Here is a 24,561-nt window from a genome sequence, read left to right as displayed (position 1 = left end):
AACACAACAAAGTCTGCATGCTGCACCAACCTAAACTCAACCTCTCTCTCTCTCTCTCTCTCTCTAGATCCATTTATCTGTTGTTTATAAGCCTTTACTAGTCAATATGGGTGTCGTAAAACGAAGAGGGAGCATTAAGATGCATAATCATCAAGTATCTCAAAATTCTTATGTCGCCCTCGCATAACTCATTATTCTCAGAATCTAAGGGCCTCATGTGAAGCAAAAAGAACAAGGTTCGGGTTATATATTTCGTACGAAAGAATGTTGGCCCAACTAGGCAATTCCTAATTTTCATTTGTTTGTTATAATTATAATAATGAATTAAATTCATTTATTTGTTATCATCAAAATCAAATGGTAAACTGTTGAAACCATGAGGTTAACAAAGAATGATTCATCTTTTTTTCGCCATGTGTACCATTAGATCGCACAATAGTCACTACAAGAACTGCATAGATAGATGAAAGAAAATCTTTAGAGTGCTTTGAGATTTGTATGAGGTATGATCTAACAATTGATGCTGTAAAAGAAAATCAACTGTTCTTTCGTGCCAAAGGTACAACCCAAACCCAAAAGAACCATGGTTAAGCAACATAACTAGTAGGCATGTGATGCACATGAGTGATGAGGTCATTGTGTGGGCCGTAATAGCTTGGCTTTTGGATATCCTCGGGCCAGGCCCGGTCCATTTGCATCCCGGATCATGGATCCAATTATCAGAAATTCTAACCCGAAACCAATCCGAGTCGGGCACAAAAGCCCGTTTGCATTTTCCGGTGATCGGAGGATGTTATTTTCGCAGACAAGGGAAGGGAAGGGAAGAGAAGAGAAGCCACCGCCGGGGAAAGATGGACAACGATCACGCCGCCGCCTCCGCGCCCATTAGGCTGGTCAACTTCATCTCCGAGGAAGAGGTCTCTTATCTATCTTGATCCTCTAAACCCTAGCCCTAGCCCTAACCCTAACCCTAACCCTGACTATATCTCTCGTTTTGGATTGTTACAATCGTCGCGGATTGGTTACAGTTGGATCAGGCCAAGAAGACGAGGGGTGAGAGAGTCGACGACGGCACCGCTCAGCGAGACAAGCCCTTGTACGAGGTGCACGCTCGGTTCTCCTTCTTCCTGTCGTTTCCTCTGATGTCCGCGTATGAATTGGCCTTCTTTGTTTTCCATTAGATTCCATTTCTGTCATATTTATCAATTGATATTTTTATTTTCTGAGAACAATTTAGAACTTTTCACCTTGAAACCTCTTAAAGTAAACTTCTTTTATTGTTCTTTTGATGGGAAATTTTAAAGGAATGTTGCTGCAAGTGTTAACTGGCATTATCCGTGAACTTGTCTTATATGTTTTCCCTGGATCGTTGTCATTTCCTTGGTGAGATAGAAAAATGCGAATAGCTGGATCTGAATTGAGTTTCTTCCTTTATTTCTTCCTTAACAGAATTAATATCCACATCATGTGGAGTTTGTGCTAATGCACATGAGCGGCGAGTATTTCGGAGACTATGAAACATTGATACATCAATCCTTTATGCCTTTCAATTGTTTTAATTAGAAGCTATGATATGCTAAAAATGTGAAAATGTTGGTCAACTCTCTTGCAATCAATTGAATTATATATGAACTTGCGATAGAAAGGATAAATGAAGACAACGGGTAAAATCAAAGGAAAGTTCTAACCTTTTGTTTGTGATGAATGATAACGGTATCAAGAAGTTGTCAATAGGTAATAATAGACAAGTACATTTCTAGTGACTACCTAGGCTACAGGCCCTATCTCTTTCCATTCGAATGGTGATTTTCTAGGCTTCGGATACCTACCTGCCAAAAAAAAGGACAATTGATATGTGAGATGACGCGCCTTCAATGTTTCCTATATAGTGGACATGAATGCCAACTGCCCAGGTATCCCATAGTGTCCGAAATTTCATTTAACTTTTCTTAATGACACTTCAGTGCCTGGATACAGAAAAATGTTTGACACTAACAAGTAAAAAGAAGATATGGCACTTAAGCTTATAATATTTAACATGTAAAGTAGCTAAGATTTAAAATATTATGACTTGTTTCCAAGTGCCCTTTGACCGTACATTCCCAAAAGACCACAGCAAGTGTTGTTGCCTTCTAGCTCAAGTAAGCAGGAGACTCCAATTCATTTTGGGGTCCCATGTAGTGTCATACCATGTAATGTCATATCCAAGTGCTGAAATGCATTACCAAGCTAGAAAGTTTGAAAATTTAAGCACCCAGGTAATATTAAACTCCTTGGCATATCTTGTAAAATAGTAATATAGCGTTGCAGAAAAGATTAAGTTTGTGCATGAATGTCAAGGCAAGAAACGCATTTGGAAGAATGTGAGAAATGAAAAAAAGAGTTGAACTGAAAATGATGCAGAAGGCTTTACTTAAACTAATGTCTGAGTGGAGGTCCTTGCTAATAACTTTAGAATCTTGGTTCTTTATCACATAAGGGTGGGGAAATATTTAAGGGGAAATCCAACATTGTAAGGGATGATAAATAGATTGGAGGTGCATTAATTTTGGTGCCAGGCTTTTACTTTGAAGTGAAATTTAATGCCTTAGGATGTGCAGGCAACCAATCTGTACTATTAATCCTTTTGTTGATTAAGTGCTGAATATATTTGATTTTTTTTTTTTCGATCGTCATGTAAGATCACCTGATGTGCAAATAATGTTGAAGTACTTTAGGTTAATGAAGACTTGGTCCCTGAAGGACTTGTATTCAAAAGTAATATTCAAGAGAAGTTGCTGCTCAACCTCCTTTTAGTCTAATTTTTGTGTACGTGTTTGCTTTTTTAAAAAAAATAGTTTGAATGCATGTGTTTTCAACTAGTTGTATTATTATGTGATAAGAGCTATCAACCTTCATCATTAGATATATTTCAGAAAAGAAAATCATGCAGTGATGCAGACTAAGTTGATTAGCATTGTTTATGTAAATTCCAGCGGACAGTCTGGACAGGAAACACCTTAAAAGAATGCTTCTTCTACTCACTAAATATTTCTTTGTTGCAGATATTAAAAGAGAATAAAGACAGAAAAGATGCCGAATTCAACGAGAGATTCAAGCATAGTGAGTGTGCTTATTTGAAGATTTTTTCCTAAGCTAATTGATTCATGAGGTATTTATGATTCATGCGCGGTTTCAAAATTGACATTCTGCATGCATATTTTTTGATGGCAAATAAATATTTCATTGTCTTGATAGGTATATCTCCATCAATTTCCTTTTGATTTTTGAAGTTAGAATGCTTCACTCTTTTTACTTTTTTTGGTTTATATGTTCTCATATCGTTTAGCTGTGTCCTCCCTCCCCTCCAACTAACAGAGTTAATCTTTTGTCTAACGAAATTACATTGTTAAAATGTATCTTATATATTATTCATGGATAACGTGATTTTTTTATATAGTTTTTTGTAATCTAGGGTTGGATTTATTTATTTAATGGTGTTGCATGTTATAAATGTCAGTTGAGTAGATATTTGATTTTTTTGATACTTATTTCAGGACCACCCAAAGCTCTAGATGAGGATGAGACAGAGTTTCTAGATAATTTGGAGATGGTGAGCATTGTCTTAAAAGCTATTCGCTCATTGGGTGTGCCAGCATCAGTAGACCACAAAAGCCTTTCCCAGTTTCCCACCTTAGTAGAATTTATTGGCTATTATATGTTTTCATTTTTTGCTTTGTCCTGTTTTAGTTTCTCAATCAAACTTATTTCCTTTTAGTTTCATTCTTCACTTGCGCTTGTATTCGATTTGTAGTGTGCACTTGAATGTTAAAATCGTTGTCAATCCTCAGACTCTTACTTTGTGATAACAAACATGCCCTTTGTCTGATCTAATGTACATGCAAATAGAGAGATTTAACTGGAAAGTGGAAACCATTTTCTCAAGAGATTTACATGTCTTAAATGTCGTCAGTATGTCCATTTCAGATGCCTTCTCCTGGCAGGCACTGATTTACCTCTCAGTATGTTTATATTCTTCGTATGGCCCCAAAGATCTCTCTCTCTTTCTCTCTCTGTCTCTGCGCATGCGCGTGCGTGTGCGTATATGTTTGCGTTTGCGCGCGCGCGTGTGCGTGCGTATATGTTTGTGTCCATCTATAATATTTTCTTTCAAATTTCTGAACAATGAAATAAAATTAACTCCAAATATAAGAGAAAAACCGATTCCTTGATCTCTTTCTCTTTATAAAATAAAATAAAAAAAACTGATTCTTTCTACTACTGTAAGTACATATTATGGCTTAGTGTGATGCTTTTGTGATCAGCACTAGCATAATGTGATGGTTGTATTGCTTTATTTGGAGGGAAGAAAAAATTAGTCTCACTAGTAGTGGTTGATGTGCATTGATGTGCGGTACTCTACTTCATTGCGGTTTGCCTGCACCAACTGTTTTGCCTGTTTTCCATTCTGAACTTGTATAACTTCAATGCAGTCAAAGCGAAAATATGAGCGGCAACTGGCAGATGAAGATGCCCAGCAACTTCGCAGTTTCCAAGTAAATTCCATTCTCTTCCAATAACTTAGTTTTGTCTTGTAATGGGTATATATATTTTTTTAATCTGATTTTCTCTTCAGCTGAAAGCTTGCTGTGAAATTTGTCTCATTGTTGGTCCTCTAAGAACTTTGATAGTTTTTCATATTCAAGATGATTAGTGCCTCTAGTATTGTTATTGTCAAATTCCAAAGCCTTTAGAGCCTTTTTCACCCTTGATCATCTGTATTCATTAAGCTAAATTTAATTCGGTCTAAAGAAACTGTCTGCATTACATAAAAATCTACAAAGATCTTCCAATGCTGCCTAATTTGAGGATGGATAATCCGTGGTCTGCACAAGCTTTACCATATTGCTTCACAATATCTGGAACTGAATTTTGTATAGCTCGTATAAATTCCATTGATCAAATTCCAAAGAGTAACTGCATGCTAATTTCTTCACTGCCAAATCATGCATTGTTGTATGTGTCTAACATATTCACTCAATAAATCATGGTGTCGAGTCAATCTATTTTCATGTTTAGAGTCCTTTAATGTGGCCACTGAACCATAGTTTAAATTTCTTTTACTATCCATGTAAACTTCTGTTTTGCCCCCTATTTCCAGGAAGCTTTGGCTGCCCAGTCATCTATTGTTCATGAGCTCAAGGAGACTCCTACCACTGCTCGAGCTGAGGTTAGTTGCTTGTGCATATGGGCATGCATTTCAGAGACAATTTCTTCTTCTTTTAAACAATATAAAACACATATACATGTGTAGCATAGATCAACGGAAAAAAATCGAGCATTTGTAACAAAGAAAAATTTTATTCATTGAATATGTATGCTCACACAGAAGAAAACTTGAGTCAGATGTGCGTTCTGGTGCTATTCTTGGCTATCTGAACCATGGTCTGCCAAATCGACCGGAACCGGTCGGTTCAGGCTGTACCGAACCGGTGTTGACAGCTATCGGTACGGTTCGGCTGTGAAAACTGGTACCAAACCGAAACCGGTGCGACCGGCACCGATAGAAGCGGGGAAGAAGAGGAAAAAAGAAGAGAAGAAGAAGAAGAGGAAGAAGAGGAAGAAGAAAAGAAAGAGGAATAGAAGAAGAGAAAGCAAGTACCAGGAGGAGGACCTCTCTTCCTTGCTCGCGGGCGGGACCTCTCTTCCTTTCTTGCTCGTGGGAGAACAGGCGAAAACTGGGAAAGAGAGTAGAGGAGAGGAGGAGAGTGGGGAAGAAGAGGAGGAAAAAAAATAAAGAAAAAAAAAACCCCGCGTGCAGGGGTGAGTGGGGAACCGCGAGCCCGCTCGCGTTCCGCGCGCACGTGGTTCCCTGCACGCGCCGCAATGCCGGGCGGGGCAGCGATCTCACGCGGGCTGCCCTGCGTGGGCTTTTAATGCCGCACAAAGTGGCATTTAATGCCACTCTGTGGCAGTGCAGACGCGCGGGCGCGTTTTTTTTTTCTATCTCGACCAGTTCGGTATCGGTTTTTATCCAACCGGTACCGGTCTTTACCGATACATCGGTACTATCAGTACCGCAGACCCTGATTTGAACTATATGATTCTGTGCTGTCTTGTGAGAGTCCGGCAACCGGATTCTTCTTTTTTTTGACTAATTAAATATATTAGTTATCACCCCCATGACTCCACCATGCTTGATGCCAATATGCAGGAAAAGAAGCCAGTTGCAAAGAGGAGTCATGATGCACGGCCAGGGCACCTGATTATCTCGGTAAAACCACAAGCAAAGAAGGCAAAGATAGACACCAAATCTGATAAATCCTCAGTCACTGACAAACCATCAAATGGACAAGTAGATGATAAGCTGCTTGGTGTTGCTTCTGTAGAGTCTGTCGGTGGTTTGGTCTCATATAGTGATGAAAGTGATGATGACTGATATTGCTCTCGATATGTTATCATTTCTCTTGATTTTGATATTTTTGCAGCAATCTTCTTGTTAGAAACCCGGGTCATATGTATATTAGATCAAGTTTCTTTGACCTTAGTAGTTTCATTACCCAGTGTGCTTAAGCATATTGCACCATGATGTCTTTGTTCCATATAAGATGCCTTTGCACTTGAATTTTCTAATCAGAGTGATAGCATATGGAGAAGCAGGCGATTTTCTGCCTTTCTTCTTCCAGACTTTTTTTTCTTTTTGGTGCCTCCTGTAATAATCTTATTTCATAGAAAGTATTTTCTTTTAGATTAGTTTCAAATACTTAGCATGCTTGTCCACCCAGCAAGAGGATGTCGTATTAAACTGTCCAAATATGTATCTGTTTCTAGTTTAAGTCATCAAATCTGACATGGGGACTATTGGATAAGATGTGCCTGCCCCGTGGTAGAAGGCCGACTCTTTTAGGTTGCATGAGATTTCACTCTATCAAAATATATATCACGCCTGCTTATCGGGAGCGTCTCATCTCGTGTTCTCATCATGCATGTACTTATCATACAGGAATTGTTTTCTTAAATTACTTATAGACGACCAATACTTGAGATCTGTCATCCTCCTGGTAAAGCACCATCTGTGACTTGACTGTAGGATCAAAACATCTAGGATTTTTTATATATCAAGAGGACACCTAAACGCACAGGGCCGGCATCTGTAACTAGGAAATTTGGCATGCAATAAACCTTCACAAACCTTATTCAATATCCTGGATAACATTATTTGTTTATTTCTCATATTTAATGATAAAAAAAAAATCTTAGAGTCAGAGGAGGAAAAAACCTTCTTAGAAGCCACGTGCATAACATATCTGAAGTGCCCGCAGTTCTACGGGTCCAGATTACATTCGTAATACCACTCAATGCTTCACAATTTTAGGCACGCAGAGTTTCCAAATAGATGACATTCCTGGCTCAAATAAAGCAGATGTCTCGCAAAGAGACTAAATTGAAATCGAAGGTACAATTTAAGTGGGATGCGATTTGAATTAAGATATAGGGATTTTACAATTGGACCCATGACTTCTTGGACCAATCTTGATGCTTTCTTAAACGCTTTTGTTTCTTTTGACAAAAAACTAGCTATATCAAATACGGCTGCAACCAACATAATCCTATAATTACAGGATCGAACTCAAGGTACGACATGCACATGTTTTTCAAAGAGTTCCACAAGTTGCCATCTCCAAATGGGCTAGAAAACCCTAGTTAACGAAGTATGTGGTTCTGGTAAACCATTGGTTGAGTTCATTGCAGTTAGAACATTTTACCATCTGGATGTGAAATGCAACCCTTTCTAGCTTTGTAGAGAACCTTCCACTGAAAACAGTAGATACTTGACAGTATAAGCTTCAATAAGCAGGGTGATAAACCTGCACTCAGATTGTATGATATGATGCTCTCTCATTGCAGCACACGGTGCTGGACATAGAGCAGCAACAGCGGACCGATAAGATGCCTCCAGAGCAACGATTTGCAATGTTCTGGTCATGTCTTTAGATGTTGTAATGATCCTCACTTCCCATACAGCAGTCGGAAGAAATTCATTCCATATCAGAAGTTTCATCCTCATCTTCATCAAGTATAAACACCAAGGCATGCCTTCGTGACGAAAAGACACAAGCAACACCTCGGGAAGCTGCAGTAGAAGTTCAGGCATCATTCCCAAAAGAAAAAAGAAAAATATAATAACCACTAAAAGTTGTCATATGGAAACAAAATCTTTAACTTTATCAAGATGTTCTTACCACTAACTGCCAGTGGGGTGGTTACAGGGTGAGGAATACAACGAACTTTTCCATTTTCAATGTGCAGGTCCAGAGCAGAAGCCTAAGGCATAGTGCATAACAAAAATAACTTGTTATGGAAATTTCAAGATTTGTCAAAAATGAACTAAAGGATGTAACATAAATACAAAGGCTACTCCCAACATGTATGCACAAATCTATGGATAAATTTTTCACACTCCAGAATAGTTTTTTTGTGGATTATCAATAATTTCACTGATTACAAAAGTAAGGATGCACAAAAGCCATACGATCGGAATCCAGATCCTTTAAGATTGCAGATTGAAAAATCAATTCATTACTGGTCAAACTACACTTTGATATATCATATAGTCCATGTGGCTGCAGACACAGGCATGTGTTTAGATAAATCAAGATTTCATTCTGATCTAGAATGAATCTGGACCTGGTTGTTTAGATCTAAGTAAATGAAATGAGAATCAAATAGAAATTCTCATTCCAGGTGATAAATAAGAGAAAAGGTGACAAATATACGACCTAATCTTTTATTTTCATGGTTACCAATATGATGGTACCTAGGTTATAACAAAAATCTCAAAATATTACAACTACTAATAAATAGTAAAATGGGATATAGAAGTTTTCATCTAATGCCACCTGCTAGATTTAAGAAATAAATATATTAGAGAAGCTGTAGGAGTTGCATAAATTAAGGACAATTGGTGGAAAATCGATTGAGATGATATGGACATGTATAGTGAAGACCTGAGGAGAAGTAATTTAGTTTGTGTTTAAGGTTGCAAAAAAAGAAGATGATGACCTAAATTAACATGGATGTAAGTTATGAGGAAGGATATGGAAAAATTTGGAATAACATCAGACGTAGCCCTAGATGGGAATACTTGGCGAATGAGGATCTATGAAGCCAATTCCAAATAGTTGGGAAAAGGTTAGATGATTATATATTGATACCTTCAATTCATGCAACTTCCAGAGATTAGCAGGCCCTAATCTTGAAAGAGGCATAAAAGAAAGATCGCTTATTTGAACCATCATCATCCATGATCTCCCAGGACTCTCAGAAGTCGTGATTGCTTCATTAAGTAGCAGAACAATCTCCCTTTGCTGTTTTTTGAAAAAAGAAAGATAGAAAGAAAGAGAACAGTTAATGTCAAAGGTGATAAAATTTTAAATGACAGGAAAGAGTGAATCAGGAATACTTTACCACCTTATATAGGGATAGGTCCATGCAGTGATATCCATCAGGTATGCATAACAAAACAGCTCCAGGAGAACTTATGTCCTTAATAGAACTGGAGGTATTTGTAGATCCCCTTATTATACCAATACAATTTGTCAAATCCATTGACTCATCAGGTATTCTGAAGCATATGTAGTCCACAAGATCATGTGGGGAGCTATCACGGTTATCCTATAAGAAAGGTATCAAATAAAGAAAAGTTATCATAGTCTATAAAATCACCATCTATGACAACTGCTTCAAAGCAGAAGGAATAAATAAAGAAGTGCATAATGAACTAGCTCAAAAGAGCTGAGATAAATGCTATTGACTATTCTCATGTCATATGAATGCTATACAGAATATGGTCTGTAAGGAACATAAATTAAGAAAAAATTCATCAATCTACCCTTCTTCACAAAATAATGATGATGCTAATGATGTGACAATAATGATTAAAGAACAAATGCTATATATTGCTGTTGAAATACAAGGCATGCCCAGAAAAGTTATATATTAATTTATAGTGATGATTCATGTGAAGATTTGCTTTATACATCACTTGGCGTCGCCATTGAAATTGTCAATGAAACGGAGCATTACCAGAGTTTGAAAACACTAATTGAGGATCATTTTTATAATTTTAGTGTTTGCAAGTAGTTTAATGAAAGTAATAGACTGCATTGACAAGGTACTCTATTTCGTAAACTTTCTTTTTTAAAAAAAAGCACAGTGCATTTACATAATTGTACAAAATGGTTTGCTCTGTTCACATCATCATTATTCACATCCTCACTGGCACATTTAAAGATTTCCTCCCTTGGTTATTATTTCTTGCCTGACCCACATTGCGTGCAGTATGGTCCAATTTTCCTTCTTCGAATTCTCACTTTATTGCATTAATAAACACCTCCAGCTTCCTGCTTCAAATTTTGATGCATTTCTTAGCTCTTCTTAATGTTGTTTCTCTGTGCAACCTACTGGTTAGACCCTCATGACCTGATTTCTTCATAGCTTGACATTTTCTATTAAATCACCCTTCTCATTGCATGGCACATTAGGCCAGTTCCTTCTGCTCACTACTGCGCCACCACGAACTGCTTGCAGCTTCAAGATCAGCTTTGGCTACCTGCCCATAGTGATTGGTGCTTCTTCTATTTCAAAACCAGCAAAATCAATTCTAAAATGAGACATGCCTATCTCAAATTGTCATTTATGGGGTTCACTAATAAGAGGCATTATATTTTAGTGCATCCGCGCAGCTCTTTATCATCATCTCTCTGTAGAGGCAGATTTTTTCCCTATGCTAGTGTGCATCATTTGGTTAATTATTCTGAGGTTATCACTTGGATAGCTTTCTCAATAATCAATTGTTTGCTTTGAATCTTGATTAAACCATGCTCTTTGCAAATTTCATAAATTACCACTTCAAGTTATGTTGCCTTTTCTTTAGTACTGCACAATTCTCTAGTCACCAACACTACAAAACTATCTTATCAAATGAGCTATCATATTGTCCTATAGATCACATTGTCTCTTAATTATGGTCATAAGCCCTTAAGAATTTTCTCTAAATATCTTCTATACATGGCACTTGGACTGCCATTGATATAGAAATGCTCCCATCTCTTAACACTACCTTCTCTGTTCCTTCCTGTTAGAAGGCAAACTTTTGGCAGACACTTCACTCTCTTCTAATCGACCTTCTGATCATTCTTCAACTACAATCAGATCAAGTTAATTATGTTCTTTTGCTTTACTAATATCAACACTAATTATGTTCTTTTGGGCAGCTTCCACCTTGATATAATATTTATGTTTTACAATTGTTACAGTGTTTCCTGGCGCTGATTATAAGCAATTTCCTCCAATTTGGTAGATTCACATCACTGCATGCATCTCTTGCTTCCAAGCTCATTTTACATCCATAAGAGAGTTTAACCTTGTTAGAAACTTTTTAATTGAAGATCTCGTAGTTTCTTTTGGGTTTCTGAGTATTTTTAGTATGAGATTATGTTACTCGTGGCTCTTTAACCATGACTCATGCTACAGATGAATACAAGTCCCTTTATAAACCTTTTTCTTACTTGTCTAGGACTGTTTCAGAGGATTATCTCTTGGTTGCACATTTGATTAGCAGGGCAAGATGTCGGGCTTTGGACATGCATTTCTCCTGCAAAAGTTGCATTTGCTAGAAAGTTGGGAGCAATTCGCTATGGGTTGAAGTAAAATTTTTACACTGCTCATAAAATTACTAAAACTCTGATTGATCATCCTCTGATCCATTAAGATGACCCTGTTAATATTAGCTGCAGTATTGGTCATCATGTAAATCGCACAATTACTAACCAGATACAGATGATTAAATGAGGGTGAATGACGAATCAGTACCTTGTAGTAGGATATTGATGTTGGAGCATGTAATGATGAAGCTACAGGCGAAGATGGAATAGGATATAGTGGTAACAAGTCTTCACAATGTATCTTCTTTGAAATAGTGGTAAATGGCATTAAGAAAGCCTCTTTCAAACTGAAAAATAAGAAGACAAAATAAGAAAACATGATGAAAAGATGTGCTTAACCACATATAACATCTGATAAGAAAACCAATATGCATGTGAAATTTTTTCTCATGAATTTGCTACTCAACCATTCTATAAAAAGATTAATATAATATAGGTCAACCCAAAAAAGATTTTCTTTTTTACATTTCAGAAACCAAGATTTTTTTTTTGCTTCCTTGCACAAAGGGGAAAAAAAAAAACATTTTTAAAATCATGCTCTTTATTTGGTTACGCTTCTAAAAAGTACAAATTTTTGGTCTTCAACATCTTCATGTTTGTGTTCAAATACCATTGCTCCAGCTGACTAAATTCATTCGCTAAAGTTCTTTCCAAGAACTTTGTATCCAAAAATCCTCCAAACATTACAAGTTGTTCAACTCGCTGCTTAGTATCCCTGCAAACCAGAATGGCTCTGAATGTAAGGAATGCAATAACAACAACCCAAGAAAATAATTGTGGTGGTAAAGCAGCTAAAATAAATCAGTGAACTCACAAGGATAAGCACAAATCATCATTCATAAATTTCTGTCATATAGACAGGACAAGAATTTTGGCTATATTTAGATGTAGGATATACTGTAAATTTTTATATATACAGAATCAGAAAATACTCAAGCAAGGAACATGAGCATAAAGATAGCAACTGAATTTATTTACTTCAGAACTAAAAACAAAATCCACTTAATAACTTTAGAGAGATTTGAAATTTACAGCAAAAAAAATGAATTGTTCCTACGCAAAAGTTGAAAAAGGAACTTACGGATCAACATCAATTGTATGATCTGCTTCCAACAACTGTCCAACTGGATCATGGTCCAGAAGAAACTTCAGAAATATAACTACAAGTTCACTGAAGACCACAAGGCATAAAAGTAAGCACCAAGAAAAGGAAATGCTTCCCTTAACCAATTTGAGCTCAAAAAGGAATGGTTTGACATAAAACCTGTTGGGTGGTTGGATTTGATCAGTTGGATCAGACAGAAGTATCTTTATACATTTTGAAACCCAGTTAAAGAAATTTTGGAGCTGAAATATATGAAATAAAAAAAGAAATCAATGGTTAGTCATAGAAAAGTTTAATCTACAACCCCACATGTTGCACATGGCAACAACAAATGGGAAGAAATTTACACAATTACTGCCTTATCCAAGTAGTGATAACAAAAGAAGTTGTTCGTAACAAGAAAATATCTAATCGGTTTCTGTTCAAACTGATAAAAGGACAATTTACCTTCTTGGTAAGCAAGAATAATTTCACTCACAAAGGTAATTTTTCCTTGAAAATTCATTAAGTCTCAGCTCACCTTAAATGATGGCCTTTTATTAATATATATTATGCCTCTAATAGACAATTGTTAGCTGTTCCAAATTGATGCATTAGCACTTGATGCTAATGATGTAGATTATTGATGCAGAAGAAGGCAGTAACTCAGATGAAAAATGCCCATGGCTAGCTATGCAGCAAAATGACGAAGAACATGGCAGCTTATGTGGAAGTCCTATTCAACTTTCCAAAACAGAGAATGTACTTTTAAAAAGATTTTTTCATTAGGGCTTCTAATGTAGTTAGTGCACACACAGATGATATACATTAACACCCATGTAATCGTGCCCTTCATGACAGATAAACAAAAAAATAGTTTGAGTTTCCACTTCAACAATCTAAACTATGGTTACGCACAAAAGATTTGCTTCCTCATGTATTTTTTACATTAGCAAGAACCCTCCATGGCATATTGAAAATAGTGTGGGCTGAAACATGATAAAGAGTTGGCCCATTGAACATCTAAGCAATATTCAGTTGCTCGATCTAAAGAGACAAAGCAATAACTTGTGACGCATCTAGCAAAGTATGAACCTCTTGATTGCAAGAATTGGTGCGGGCACCAGAATCCGGAAAAGACTCCAAGCAATTAACTCAAGGTCTGTGGTCATCACTCAAGATAAGATACAGTCATTTCTACAGCGAAGCTCCACTTAGAGGGCCATCATGAGTGGTTTAAGACAAAAAGTAAAGATCTGTGGTGTTTCAAGAGGTAAAAGGGCATCAGAGTTCCTTTAACTATTCAAAAGGCACTAATGAAAGAATCTTTAGATTTCCAAGAAGCTACATATAGAAATGGGATTCACTCTAGGGGATTGTTTAGTTGCAGGTCAACAAGAAAAATCTTCAGAGCTTGTTAGTTTTCAACAAAAAACACAAAGTATGGAAAATCATATCAGATTTTGCTGGAAAACATGATTGTTTGCTTTCTAGCAAAAAACTTTCAGGAAAAAAAATGCATTTCGGCTCAGAATGTAAAGGAAACTTTTTCTTTCCTAAAATTACCAAATCTTTTGGCAAATCAAACAAATAGATAGTTAAATACAATGAAGTCAGTGGGTAATTTTGGCACAAAATAAACATTGCCTACATCTGGATTTGAGACAAATTCAAGATTTCTTTAGAGATTACATACCCAATTTCAAGACCCAAGTTAGTTTTTTGGTGAGGGTACAATCTAGCAAAATTTGACATGTCATATACTGCGCTGGTAGGTTTCAATAACAGATGCTTCCTGGTGGCTGCCTGCAACCCAAATCTGAATAGAACATTAAACTTGTTGGTTCAGGGGCAAAGTTTGAAAGGCAGCACCAGGAGTTGGTCAGAAGTTCAGCAATAGTGTATACCAAACCTGGCCTAAACAACACATTCGGACCTCAACTAGCAAAAGACAAATGAACTAATAAGGCAACCTTTCCAGCCTTAGCTACAAGACAATGATTAAGAAAATGCATTTAATAGAAAAGGATGACAGTCACACTGAAATAGCTTAGCTTAACCTGAGGTCATCTGAAATAACAAACTATATTCTCGTAGATAAATGATGAAGGAAAAAATAATAGATGCAACTTGGTAGCGGCTAGAATAGACAGGGAAGCAGAAATACTATACACCAACAATGCAACCTGTGAATTCCCAACAAGGGCAAAAAAAGTGCCACACAATGATGTACGCCTTAAACATACCTGATATAATACAGTTGCTAGAACCCTAGAAAAGCGTTCAACTTGCACATGTAGCATTCCAGCCTTTTCTGTTGCATTGTCAATAAGCTTCTCATCCAGTCCAATAGTTTGATACCGTGCACGCCATCTCGAAAGGCCTCTCAATTCTCCAATTCTGAATCCAATAATTTCTACAGCAGGCTATCAAATAATGGGTAAAATTAAAATTGATTAAACCACTACTATCCATTACAAACATATATTTATTAAGGCAGTTAGACAAAGTAACAGAGTACTTGGAGTAGGAAAAGAATATGACAAGCAGTGCGGTCACAAACCCACAATAGCTTTGACCACTTTATGCAACCACAAAAAAAAATAGAAGAAATGGAGAAGACATTGAAAATTTCAACACTACTTGCAGGTATGTCATGGATTAGAACACTAATTTTTCTTCGTAGGCAATTTCAATAAATGATCTGTTTTCTCAAACCTGCACTCAGTTTCTACTCCAACTTTCTAACTTATTTTATTGGCTAATGCACAAAAGAAGGATGTAGGTTTGATTCCTCTGTCATGTATATCTACTTGTCAAATACACTACATTCTTTGAGAATCATATAAGCAAAATTGTTACAGTACAATACATAACAAGATTCCAACTGATATACATTTATGCTACTTAAATGAATAAAAATTTTAATCAAGTAAGAGCCTTAAAAATAGTAAAAGTGAACAAAAGTATATTATGATGTCAAAAGAAGACAAACAAAAGTAGGTGCTCATGTACCTGAAGATGTTCATGTACGACAACATGAAGATCTTTTCCAGCATTATCGACAGCCTTAGAGACACGCTTCAGACCCTAGCCAGTAAGGCAAGTCAAATATTAACAGATTTATCTAAAAGAAAAAACTGCAATTTTAGGTTGATGCTCAACGCACCACTTCACCGAGTGAGTTAACTAGAAACTGGTGAAGTGCTGGACTTGTCCGTGCCCCAAATAACAGACTTAGAAACTCATCCTGAGAATTGGATTCTAATCCTGCAGAAGCATTAGGCATATAATCAAAAAATCAGCAAGCTCATGCAGCCAGATTATCATATAGGTAGGCTTTGATTAAGATTATTTTCAGCACCAACAGCTACCGTGGTCAACAATCAAAGAAGACAGAGAGTCAAACTTCTCATGAAATGAAGTTATGGTGTCGGACCATTGCTTGGACATCACTGACAATGAAGCACGTACGACCTCAATTAGATCTTCAATACTTGAAGCTTGCAGGGCCACCTGATGTAGTTCATTTTTTCTGTGATGGAAAATATATATGTTCCACTTAAACATGATAAACTGAGTAATTTCCATTTAAACAATAGCTAGAATAATGCGCGAAGTATTAGTAGAATTTGCAACTTGTGCAATGTAAGGTTCCAGTCTTCCTGTTTTAATATCTAAAAAATTTTGCATCTTATGCACTATACCTGGACTATAGTGCATAAAGTATAACCAAAAATCTAAATAAATCAACTCAATGGATGGCAAAAAATATGCCTCAGCTTCCTGAAAATCAAAGTAAAACTGCCTATAATACTTGAAATTCACTCGATATATCAACCGAAATTAGCTAATGGGCATCTCTCAACACATATAGAAGGTATTTGGTGCATTGGATAACTCTATAGTTTCTTTATCAATAAACTCAGTGAAATAAAGGGGAATATTAGTGGAAAGCAATTTAAGACTGATGATAAGAATCTGGTGACTTCAAAAAAAAATCCATCTAAAAAGCAGAGATACTTGCAGGACAAACAGTAGAAGAGATAAGAATGAAATAGTAGTCCATGAAAAGCTACGTATAGTCCCCTAGTTACGGTGCATAAGATGCATACATGCATCAATCAAAACAATGAACCAGAATCAATAATATATAAAAAGCTGTACACCAAAAATTGAGGAATGCAAAAAAACAACCATGAGGCTGTCTTTGGAGGGTTTTAAAATTTTAAAATAAAGATTTCATCCTTTTACTTGATTAAAAATCTTTAAATTTTGGGACTTCAGAGTAGGAACTATGTTTGTTAAAATGGAGGAAGATCAAGATTGAAAAATTTGTGAGACCAGGAGGGGTGAAACCTTAAAACTTGAAAAATCATGAATTTGTAGAATATTATCCAAAACAAAAAAAATACAATTCCATGTTTTCATAAATGTCATGAATTTTCACTGTGCAACCACCCATTTAAATAATACAAATCATAATTGAGAATGTCAATGCACTTGTTAAATTATAAATACCTGTTTTTCCACTACAACTAAACATATTTTAATTGTAATGGAAACCCTAATGCAAATTATTCTTGCACAAACTAAAAACCTCCTTGAAATAGAAAAACATATTTGCATTCTAGTTCATATACCCCTATCTATCACCTCAATTTTTCAAGTTTACCTCAAGACTTGAAATTCCAAAACTGCCAACCACTTTGAAATAGTGTTGTGACATTATGAATGGCTAGGTGTTCCGATAATTTGTAGTAAACCAGAGATATAAACTGGGTAATACACAACGTAAATTAGTTTGATAAATCTAACCAGCAAGCTTTGTCCCAGCCGTAAGATAAGAGCGAAACCGTAAGACTCTAGAAATATAGAACTGTCTAAAATTGAATTCCATAAACCAAGACAGTGGAGTTATTAGCCAACTGAGATTTGCTTACCTGTTGAGAAATATAGAAGTATTCAGAATCAGGCAGTGCATTCCCACTGAAGAGTCCTCACCACATGAAGATTTGTCCGGTTCAACAAGTTCCCCATCTCTATGTATAAATTTACCTTTCAATGTAACAAGGTCTTCGACCAGCTCTCCAAAGCTCAGAACAACTAATTGACGCAGGTTTTTAGATAAAGCTACCTAGTGACAAGATCCGTCAATCATGTCAGCTATCTCCTTATGCATCCAGCAGAATACCCAACAGGTAAAGCAACATCATTTATCCCAGTAACAAGTAAATTGATACTTTCATACACAGCAAGAAGGTATAGGCCACAATATGGGCTTCAACCTAGGCACATGATCACTACCATAAAAAATTGCAAATGCATCACCTAATAAGACCTGAGAAAAAGCTGCAAGAATTGATTCAAGTCACATGTTCTGATCAAGGATCTCTGCCTTAGGAAAATAGTAGTAGAGAATGATGTACGAAGAACACTGTGAACAGGTCGTGTAAGGGTCTGACTTGTGGTTCTTAATTTATGTAATTTAGTTTCCATGATGGGAAAAAAGAGTATATTGACTAAATATTGACGTACAAAATAAGCAGCTCAGATTAATATTACAAGAGAATAATACAAACAACCAAAATAGCCTTACCCAATGGGAAATGCTAATTCAGAGTGTTTTCCAATTTAACTCAAAAACAAGTCACAATATTGGAAATCAGTAGAAACAAAATATAATTAAAATATCACAGGCTTGATATACAGAGATAAAAATGTTTGTGCCATCATAAGTTTTATTTGTTTCATTCGTAACAATATTCACTTGCTAAGGCCAACACGTCTAGAAGGCCTCCGTTCCACAGAAAGGATTTACAGTTCCAATAAGCAAACAATTCCCAAGTTGAGTAACATAAGAGCCAAACTGAAAACATGCCAGGAAACATTGGTACTGTCTAGGAGAAGTCAAAAACCAACATTTTTGGTTTGTAGGAACTGATGTTACTAAGTTTTGCTTGTTCCGCCACAGAGTTTGAAATGAAATAAATTCATGCATCTCTAGACAGTGAATTTACTAGAGCTTAATATGTTAATATAAGATATATATAGACAAACAGCCAATATCAAATTAACATATGGACTAGAAAAAATATACTTACGAGACATATTAGCTTAAAATAGCAGAAATGTTGTAGTTTATACAGTGAACAATCTGAATACCTTTCGTATAGAAGCATTGTGTAGTTGGTATGTGGCTCGCTTGTCCGAAAATGGAGAGGAAACAGAGAGTTTGTGGATGTTCTGAAATATGACGAGCATTAAAGAATTGTCAAACAGGAAGAAATATGAAAGGTTAGATAAAAGGTTTACAGTTTCGATACCGGACTCCATATTGTACCATCCTATTATAATGCCGGTATGCGGTATAGTACGAAACAACGAGACATACCAAGTATCAATACAGTATGAGACTATGTACCGGTTCGATATAAGTATGATACAGTACCAACCGGTACAACAAACCTTGTTAGGGAGGTGGCCAAGAAAAATATATGGCGTGAAGAACAAATCTATCAAACAAATAACAAAAGCAACACAAAGAATATATTTTATTTATTGAAAAATATTCCACTTACAACTTTTCGTAATATACATGGGAATGCAAGTGGATCAAGTAAAACCAGATCCAGTCTCCACACAACCTTATTTGGACTCAACCAACACCTAAAATCTAGACTGCTGAGTTAGGAAACTGAACTGCAGCCATAATTCGATAATTGGACCCCACCCAAATAGACATGAGGAAAAGTAGTTCAAGAACAAGGTAAATCAAGGTTCATCTTAAAAAGTCAGACTTGAGATAAAGGGACTAGACACGTGTGCACTCAGACATAGATATCAGTAAATCTAATCTTAATTAAAATTACTGGTCAGCATAATTTCACATGACAACTTACTTCACGGATATCATAACTATAACTATAACCATAACCATAACTATCTAGCCTTTTGCCAACGACCAGGGGTTGGCCTTGTGGATCATCATTTGCAAGTATTTAGATTTGGATCCATTTCATAGTTTCACATATTTCTTAGGACTGGTTATCAACCTAACATCAACCCTTCCCCTTTCTTATCTCGGCTTGAAACTGGCCACAGCAGTTATATTTCACAGATATCTATGTGATTCAAGTTATTGCAGTCTTATGGTACGCCAATGTGTATAAGTGGTGTTATAATTCTTAAACTATCATATCATTCAGAATTTTTGAGGAATTCTGAAATAGAACAGAAAACATATAGCATAAACAAATGCTAATCAAGTAACAAGAAGCAGGCTAAAACTACCAAATTAATATGCTATCACATATCACTGTCTACTAGAATTTGGAGAAAACCATTTACACAACCAACAGGAATTTCCACTAAGCCTGTTTCTTCTAGGAAGCAAAAATTCTTCCCCGCACTATATCTGAAAATAAAGTACTTGCATGCAAATTACAACACTAAAAAAATATGTTTTAAGCAAAACAGAATTTAACTCCATCAAATAGAAAAATACTATTGCAAGAAAATAGGTAAAGGCATCAACCTTTGATAATAGATGAATTACTGGATTCACCAAAGCCTGTTAAACTGAAAACAATAGTGCATATGAGCCATTTTGAAATACATGGTCCTATCAGGCTTCTACTCTCATACAAACTTTATTTTATATTTCTATTTAATATCTCTGCTTTATCTCCTTATGTTTAAAAATATATAACTTCTGCTGGATTCATATTTACTTGGAGGGATTACAAGAGCATAAATATTGGTATTCTGTAAGATGTAAAGACTAAACAAACACAAGGAATAGAATTAGCAGGAGAACATTAGGTTCCATGAGGAACTGTATTAGGAAGCTATTTATGTATCTTACTAGTGACTAGTTTTTCAAAGCATTAGCTGATCATGCAGATCTTCTGTACTGACTTTAGCAACCATTAAGCTGATAGGTGGATTGTCATACATCACTTAAAAAATAATAAATATTTTTCCAAAAATCTAATATAACCAGAGCATAAATCAAGAATTTATATATCAAGAAGCGGTGTTTGGAAGACCCTTCCAAGTTTATTAAGGAAAGCCAGCAATATACATAACAGGTTTATAAAAAATCTTATCGCATACAAAAGGCCACTAATCATATTACAACCTTAGTGTATATATGAGCAAGCACATGAGTTTAAACATTGCCATGAAGAAATACATGAAAATGAAAACTTACAATCTTTCCTATTGGGAAAATTCCAAATATACTAAAGCAAATAAAGCCGTCCTTGTCACCACTGCACAGAATGTTAAAACGTTGATGTGAAGAATTGGAAAAATCTCGATAAGTTTCTACAGGGTCATCCATGAGCCCAGTATCTCCAGAACCCAGTCCAGGCATCCGAGGAATTGTTGGAGCAGGAGGAAAGAAGCGCATGGTACGATCCTCATAAGTGTACTTATTGTCACCCTATATGTAAATTTCCAAGATGACTGGATAAGTGAAGCACAATTGAATTTCCCATCATATAAAAAATCCAAAAAACATCACAATTGAAATAAAAACTAAGATCCTGTGGACAAGATAATAAATCATGGTCATAGGAACTTTAATGCAAATCAGTTAATGCCTTAAAATAAGAGAAACAAAATTCACAAGGAGAGCATGTGGAACACAAAAGTAAGAAAGGATGAATAAGGCCATTGTAACACCCAAAAAGTAAGCAATGATAAGAAACAAGTAATCCTATCAATCCTGTTGGGATTATATATCATGACCTTGCATGATCAATAAAAAGTTCATCTTTGTCCATGCAAGAGAAGCCCAGCTGGAGAAGTCATGGCTTGTAACTTAAAATGTAAGTTTCTCACATGTATCACTAGAAGATGCTCTTTTATATTTTTCTATCAGACGTGAAACAGATCTTACTCAATACCCTCATATAAATATTTATTTCACTCTTAATTGTGATAGAGCTATAACAGATCCCTTTCATCAAAAAACAATTCAAAGACCCCTTGTAAACCAGATCAGGATTATTAATAATAAAACAGCTATTTGCAAGAAAGCTTCTTTGAAAAATAAAAAGACTATAAGATTTGCATAAATGGAATAAGTCCCATTCTTTCTGGTGGTTTGTCTCATCTGTCTTGCTTCCTTATTCCACCATAAAGAGATATCCTCCATTGTAGTAAGACATCTCATATTCTTCTACTTAACCACATGAAGCCTTACAGATTCCACCTCTTGCAACCACTTATAAGATCCCACTTTGTGCTCATCTAACTTTTCACCTTATCTTACAGAGATGCAACAAAATTTAGATCAATAAAGCACAGATTTTTGCTTAAAGTAGTGCTCTGCTCATGGTGTAAAACATGTTTACAGTCCTTGCTTCCATCACATCCCTTGTCCAGACTCCATAAGCCATGTTAATCTCTGAGCAACATGAATCATATTGGTCCCTCCATCAAATCCCCTCCCTGCTGCAACTGCTCTTGTTTGCACTCCTTGCTTCTAATGCATGTTATGTTATTAAAATATCAAAAGGAAAATATATTAACAAAATTAGCAGCCAACTGTGTTGAGATTAGGATTCAATAGCATATCGAGTAAAAAAAAGAGTGCACAAGAATGAAATTTTTTACTTCCAAAAAGAAATAAATAATAATATGTCTACGATGTAAACATAAGGGGAATATATATAAATTAAACTATGAGGCAAAAAAGAAATGGTATAGCCCTGGGCCAGAGTTTGCATACTAGAGAAATAGCATGTCTATAATCATAATGAAAAGGTCTTTAGTGACCTGGTGACTTTATGATTCAAGAATGAGAAAAGAGCCTAAAAGAAGTGCATACCCTCATAAGCTGTGTATCTTCCTCCCAGTTCAGACAGACAACAGCAACATTGTGGGACTTAATGCTTCTCAATAACTTCCCATTCTGCAGTTTAACAGTGGATGGTGTTTCAAATCACTACGACAGGTTCTATGGCATCCAGTTGAGTAAATTAAACTCGACAATCATGAAAGATCGCGAAGAATGTGATCTTGGCATCTAGTAAGAACATGACATGAGAGAATAATATAAAATTGAGTTAAAGTGAGCAGATGGAGTGAAATTACATCAACAAATTGCATTTATAACTTACCTACGCCAGTAAGGCTTTTGACTAAAAGTAAAACCCAGTTCTTGTTGATCATATATCAATATGATTTAGATGATGAATTAAAAACATCTATAATCCAATACAATTTGTGGAAACAACTCCAAAATGTTACAATCGCAACCCAAAAAATTTGAAACAAGAGGCCGGTCATCTAACAGTATCTAATTCAACATTTTATTTTTCCTTCTTATCTGTTCAAAATACTTACTTCCACATCATGTAGTAAGATGGAACCATCTTCAAGACCAAGAGATATCGCTTTGCCATCAGGACGCCAACAAAGAGCCATAATACATTTCCCTAACCAGTAAGCAACGTATATCAGTAAGTTTGAAATCAACAAAGGTGGAATTCGAACACATTTATAAAACAATGCACAAGAAACCAATGTTCACTAAAAATGTTTTCAGGAAGTATAGCACAAGTGAATTTGTATACCAAACTAGCTGGAATTGGCAAGAAAAAATCAGAAATTTTATGCAAAGCATAGCAGAAAATAAGCAAGTGCCCAACCAGGAGAGATGGTCCAGAGCCTCTGCCAGTTGAAACGATGGAGGAGGACCTTGGAGTCCTCCGTAACCATGGCGAGCAGATCCTTCTCCGGATTCCACTCCGCAATCTTGATCTGAAACATCATAATACATCACAAAAACCAAAAAAAAAAAACACAAAAATGAGGGCGGAAAAAAGAAGGGAGGGGGGAAAGGAATTAGGGTTAGGGCTTAGGGTTTAAGACCTGGAAAGGAAAGGGCTTGTCGAATTGGAGCTGGAATGGGATCGGCCCCGAGGCGGCGGAAGCCTCCATCTCGACCTCGAGCTCTTCTCCTTCTTCCGCCATGGGAAATGGGAGCCGAGGAACGGACGGGAAGCGAAGGGAAGAGCAATGGCAGAAGGGATCTGGAAGCGGAGTGGGAGGCGGGAATTGGGGATTAAAAGCGAAGTTTAATGTAACGCCCGTTATTTCGGATCGATGCCCCTGCCGAAACGCTCCCGTTTTTGTAGCAGGGCAAAGTCGTACATGCCTATGAGAAATTTGATGGACGGTTGCGAGCCCATTGTTGCAAGCCCATCAACTTTTCCTTCAGTCTCCAATAAATAGGAGACTTGGAGCTAGGGTTTGAAACACAGAAAATTCCCTCTCCTTTCTCATGATTTCTGTCTCATTCTCTCTCTTATCTTTAATCCTTGATATTTATTTAGGATTTCGAGAAGAGTTGCTCCAATTCGAGATGGAAATGGAGAGAGTCTATGTCTCAATCATGATTGCTATATATGGCATAATGGTCGTGATTGATAGAGCCTTACATAGCTCACCACCCCATGTATGTATGAGGCCTTCCCGATCATAGTATGCAAGAGGCTATGATTGAGAGATAGTTCCTCATTAGTTCAACCCTGAATTAGGAAGGATTCGAACTCTTTGAAGAAACCCTAACATAGATGATACTAGAGGTTATGCATTGTTTTGAATGAGAATCTGAAGACTCTCTCTTTCAATATATACAACAAAATTTATTAGCATGATGGGTAGATCTCAAATTTTATTATTTATTATTAAAAAATAATTTATGCTATAATTGATCCATGAGCATCTACATGTTTTAGATCTACAAGTCTTTCA

The 24,561-nt window shown here is 36.2% G+C and overlaps 2 protein-coding genes across 3 annotated transcripts; one reads left to right on the top strand and one right to left on the bottom strand.

Annotated features, from left to right (window-relative positions):
• Positions 1–757: 757 nt before the first annotated feature.
• LOC103718166 (NEFA-interacting nuclear protein) lies at positions 758–6,676 on the top strand. Its single transcript, XM_039123753.2, has 7 exons — positions 758–917; positions 1,029–1,103; positions 3,045–3,102; positions 3,537–3,592; positions 4,473–4,535; positions 5,141–5,209; positions 6,194–6,676. The coding sequence occupies exons 1-7, from the start codon at positions 852–854 to the stop codon at positions 6,416–6,418; spliced, it is 612 nt and encodes a 203-aa protein (XP_038979681.1). The 5' UTR covers positions 758–851; the 3' UTR covers positions 6,419–6,676.
• A 760-nt stretch (positions 6,677–7,436) lies between these two features.
• APC4 (Transducin/WD40 repeat-like superfamily protein) lies at positions 7,437–23,866 on the bottom strand. 2 transcript variants are annotated; one of them, XM_039123697.3, is made up of 19 exons: positions 23,677–23,866; positions 23,454–23,565; positions 23,149–23,240; positions 22,631–22,714; positions 21,005–21,238; positions 18,955–19,035; positions 17,733–17,926; positions 16,164–16,324; positions 15,959–16,059; positions 15,805–15,879; positions 15,036–15,215; positions 12,970–13,052; positions 12,787–12,876; positions 12,316–12,420; positions 11,854–11,992; positions 9,451–9,654; positions 9,195–9,347; positions 8,223–8,304; positions 7,437–8,113 (listed from the first exon to the last, which is right to left on the bottom strand). In XM_039123697.3, the coding sequence occupies exons 1-19, from the start codon at positions 23,776–23,778 to the stop codon at positions 8,019–8,021; spliced, it is 2,367 nt and encodes a 788-aa protein (XP_038979625.3). In that variant the 5' UTR covers positions 23,779–23,866; the 3' UTR covers positions 7,437–8,018. The 2 variants fall into 2 exon arrangements, with proteins under 2 accessions (XP_038979625.3, XP_038979620.3); XM_039123692.3 differs by lacking the exon at positions 8,223–8,304 and having other exon boundaries at positions 7,532–8,113.
• Between the last annotated feature and the right edge of the window lie 695 nt (positions 23,867–24,561).

Source organism: Phoenix dactylifera, chromosome 2 (assembly GCF_051530095.1).
Source record: "Phoenix dactylifera cultivar Ajwa chromosome 2, Ajwa_hap1_PhDact_Kaust_v1.1, whole genome shotgun sequence".
Lineage (NCBI taxonomy): Eukaryota > Viridiplantae > Streptophyta > Magnoliopsida > Arecales > Arecaceae > Phoenix > Phoenix dactylifera.
Note: the sequence above shows the minus strand (reverse complement) of the source record. Positions and strands in the feature narration are given on the sequence as shown.

Bases quoted from the DNA above. Each gene is read 5' to 3' on its own strand.
- LOC103718166 (XM_039123753.2), top strand. From the start codon at position 852: ATGGACAACGATCACGCCGCCGCCTCCGCGCCCATTAGGCTGGTCAAC. The intron at 918-1,028 runs GTCTCTTATCTA...GATTGGTTACAG, and splicing joins ACTTCATCTCCGAGGAAGAG to TTGGATCAGGCCAAGAAGAC. The intron at 4,536-5,140 runs GTAAATTCCATT...CCCTATTTCCAG, and splicing joins AGCAACTTCGCAGTTTCCAA to GAAGCTTTGGCTGCCCAGTC.
- APC4 (XM_039123692.3), bottom strand. From the start codon at position 23,778: ATGGCGGAAGAAGGAGAAGAGCTCGAGGTCGAGATGGAGGCTTCCGCC. The intron at 17,927-18,954 runs GTATTCAGATTG...TCTTGTCACTAG, and splicing joins ACAATGCTTCTATACGAAAG to GTAGCTTTATCTAAAAACCT. The intron at 16,325-17,732 runs GTAAGCAAATCT...TTTCCATCACAG, and splicing joins ACTTCTATATTTCTCAACAG to AAAAAATGAACTACATCAGG.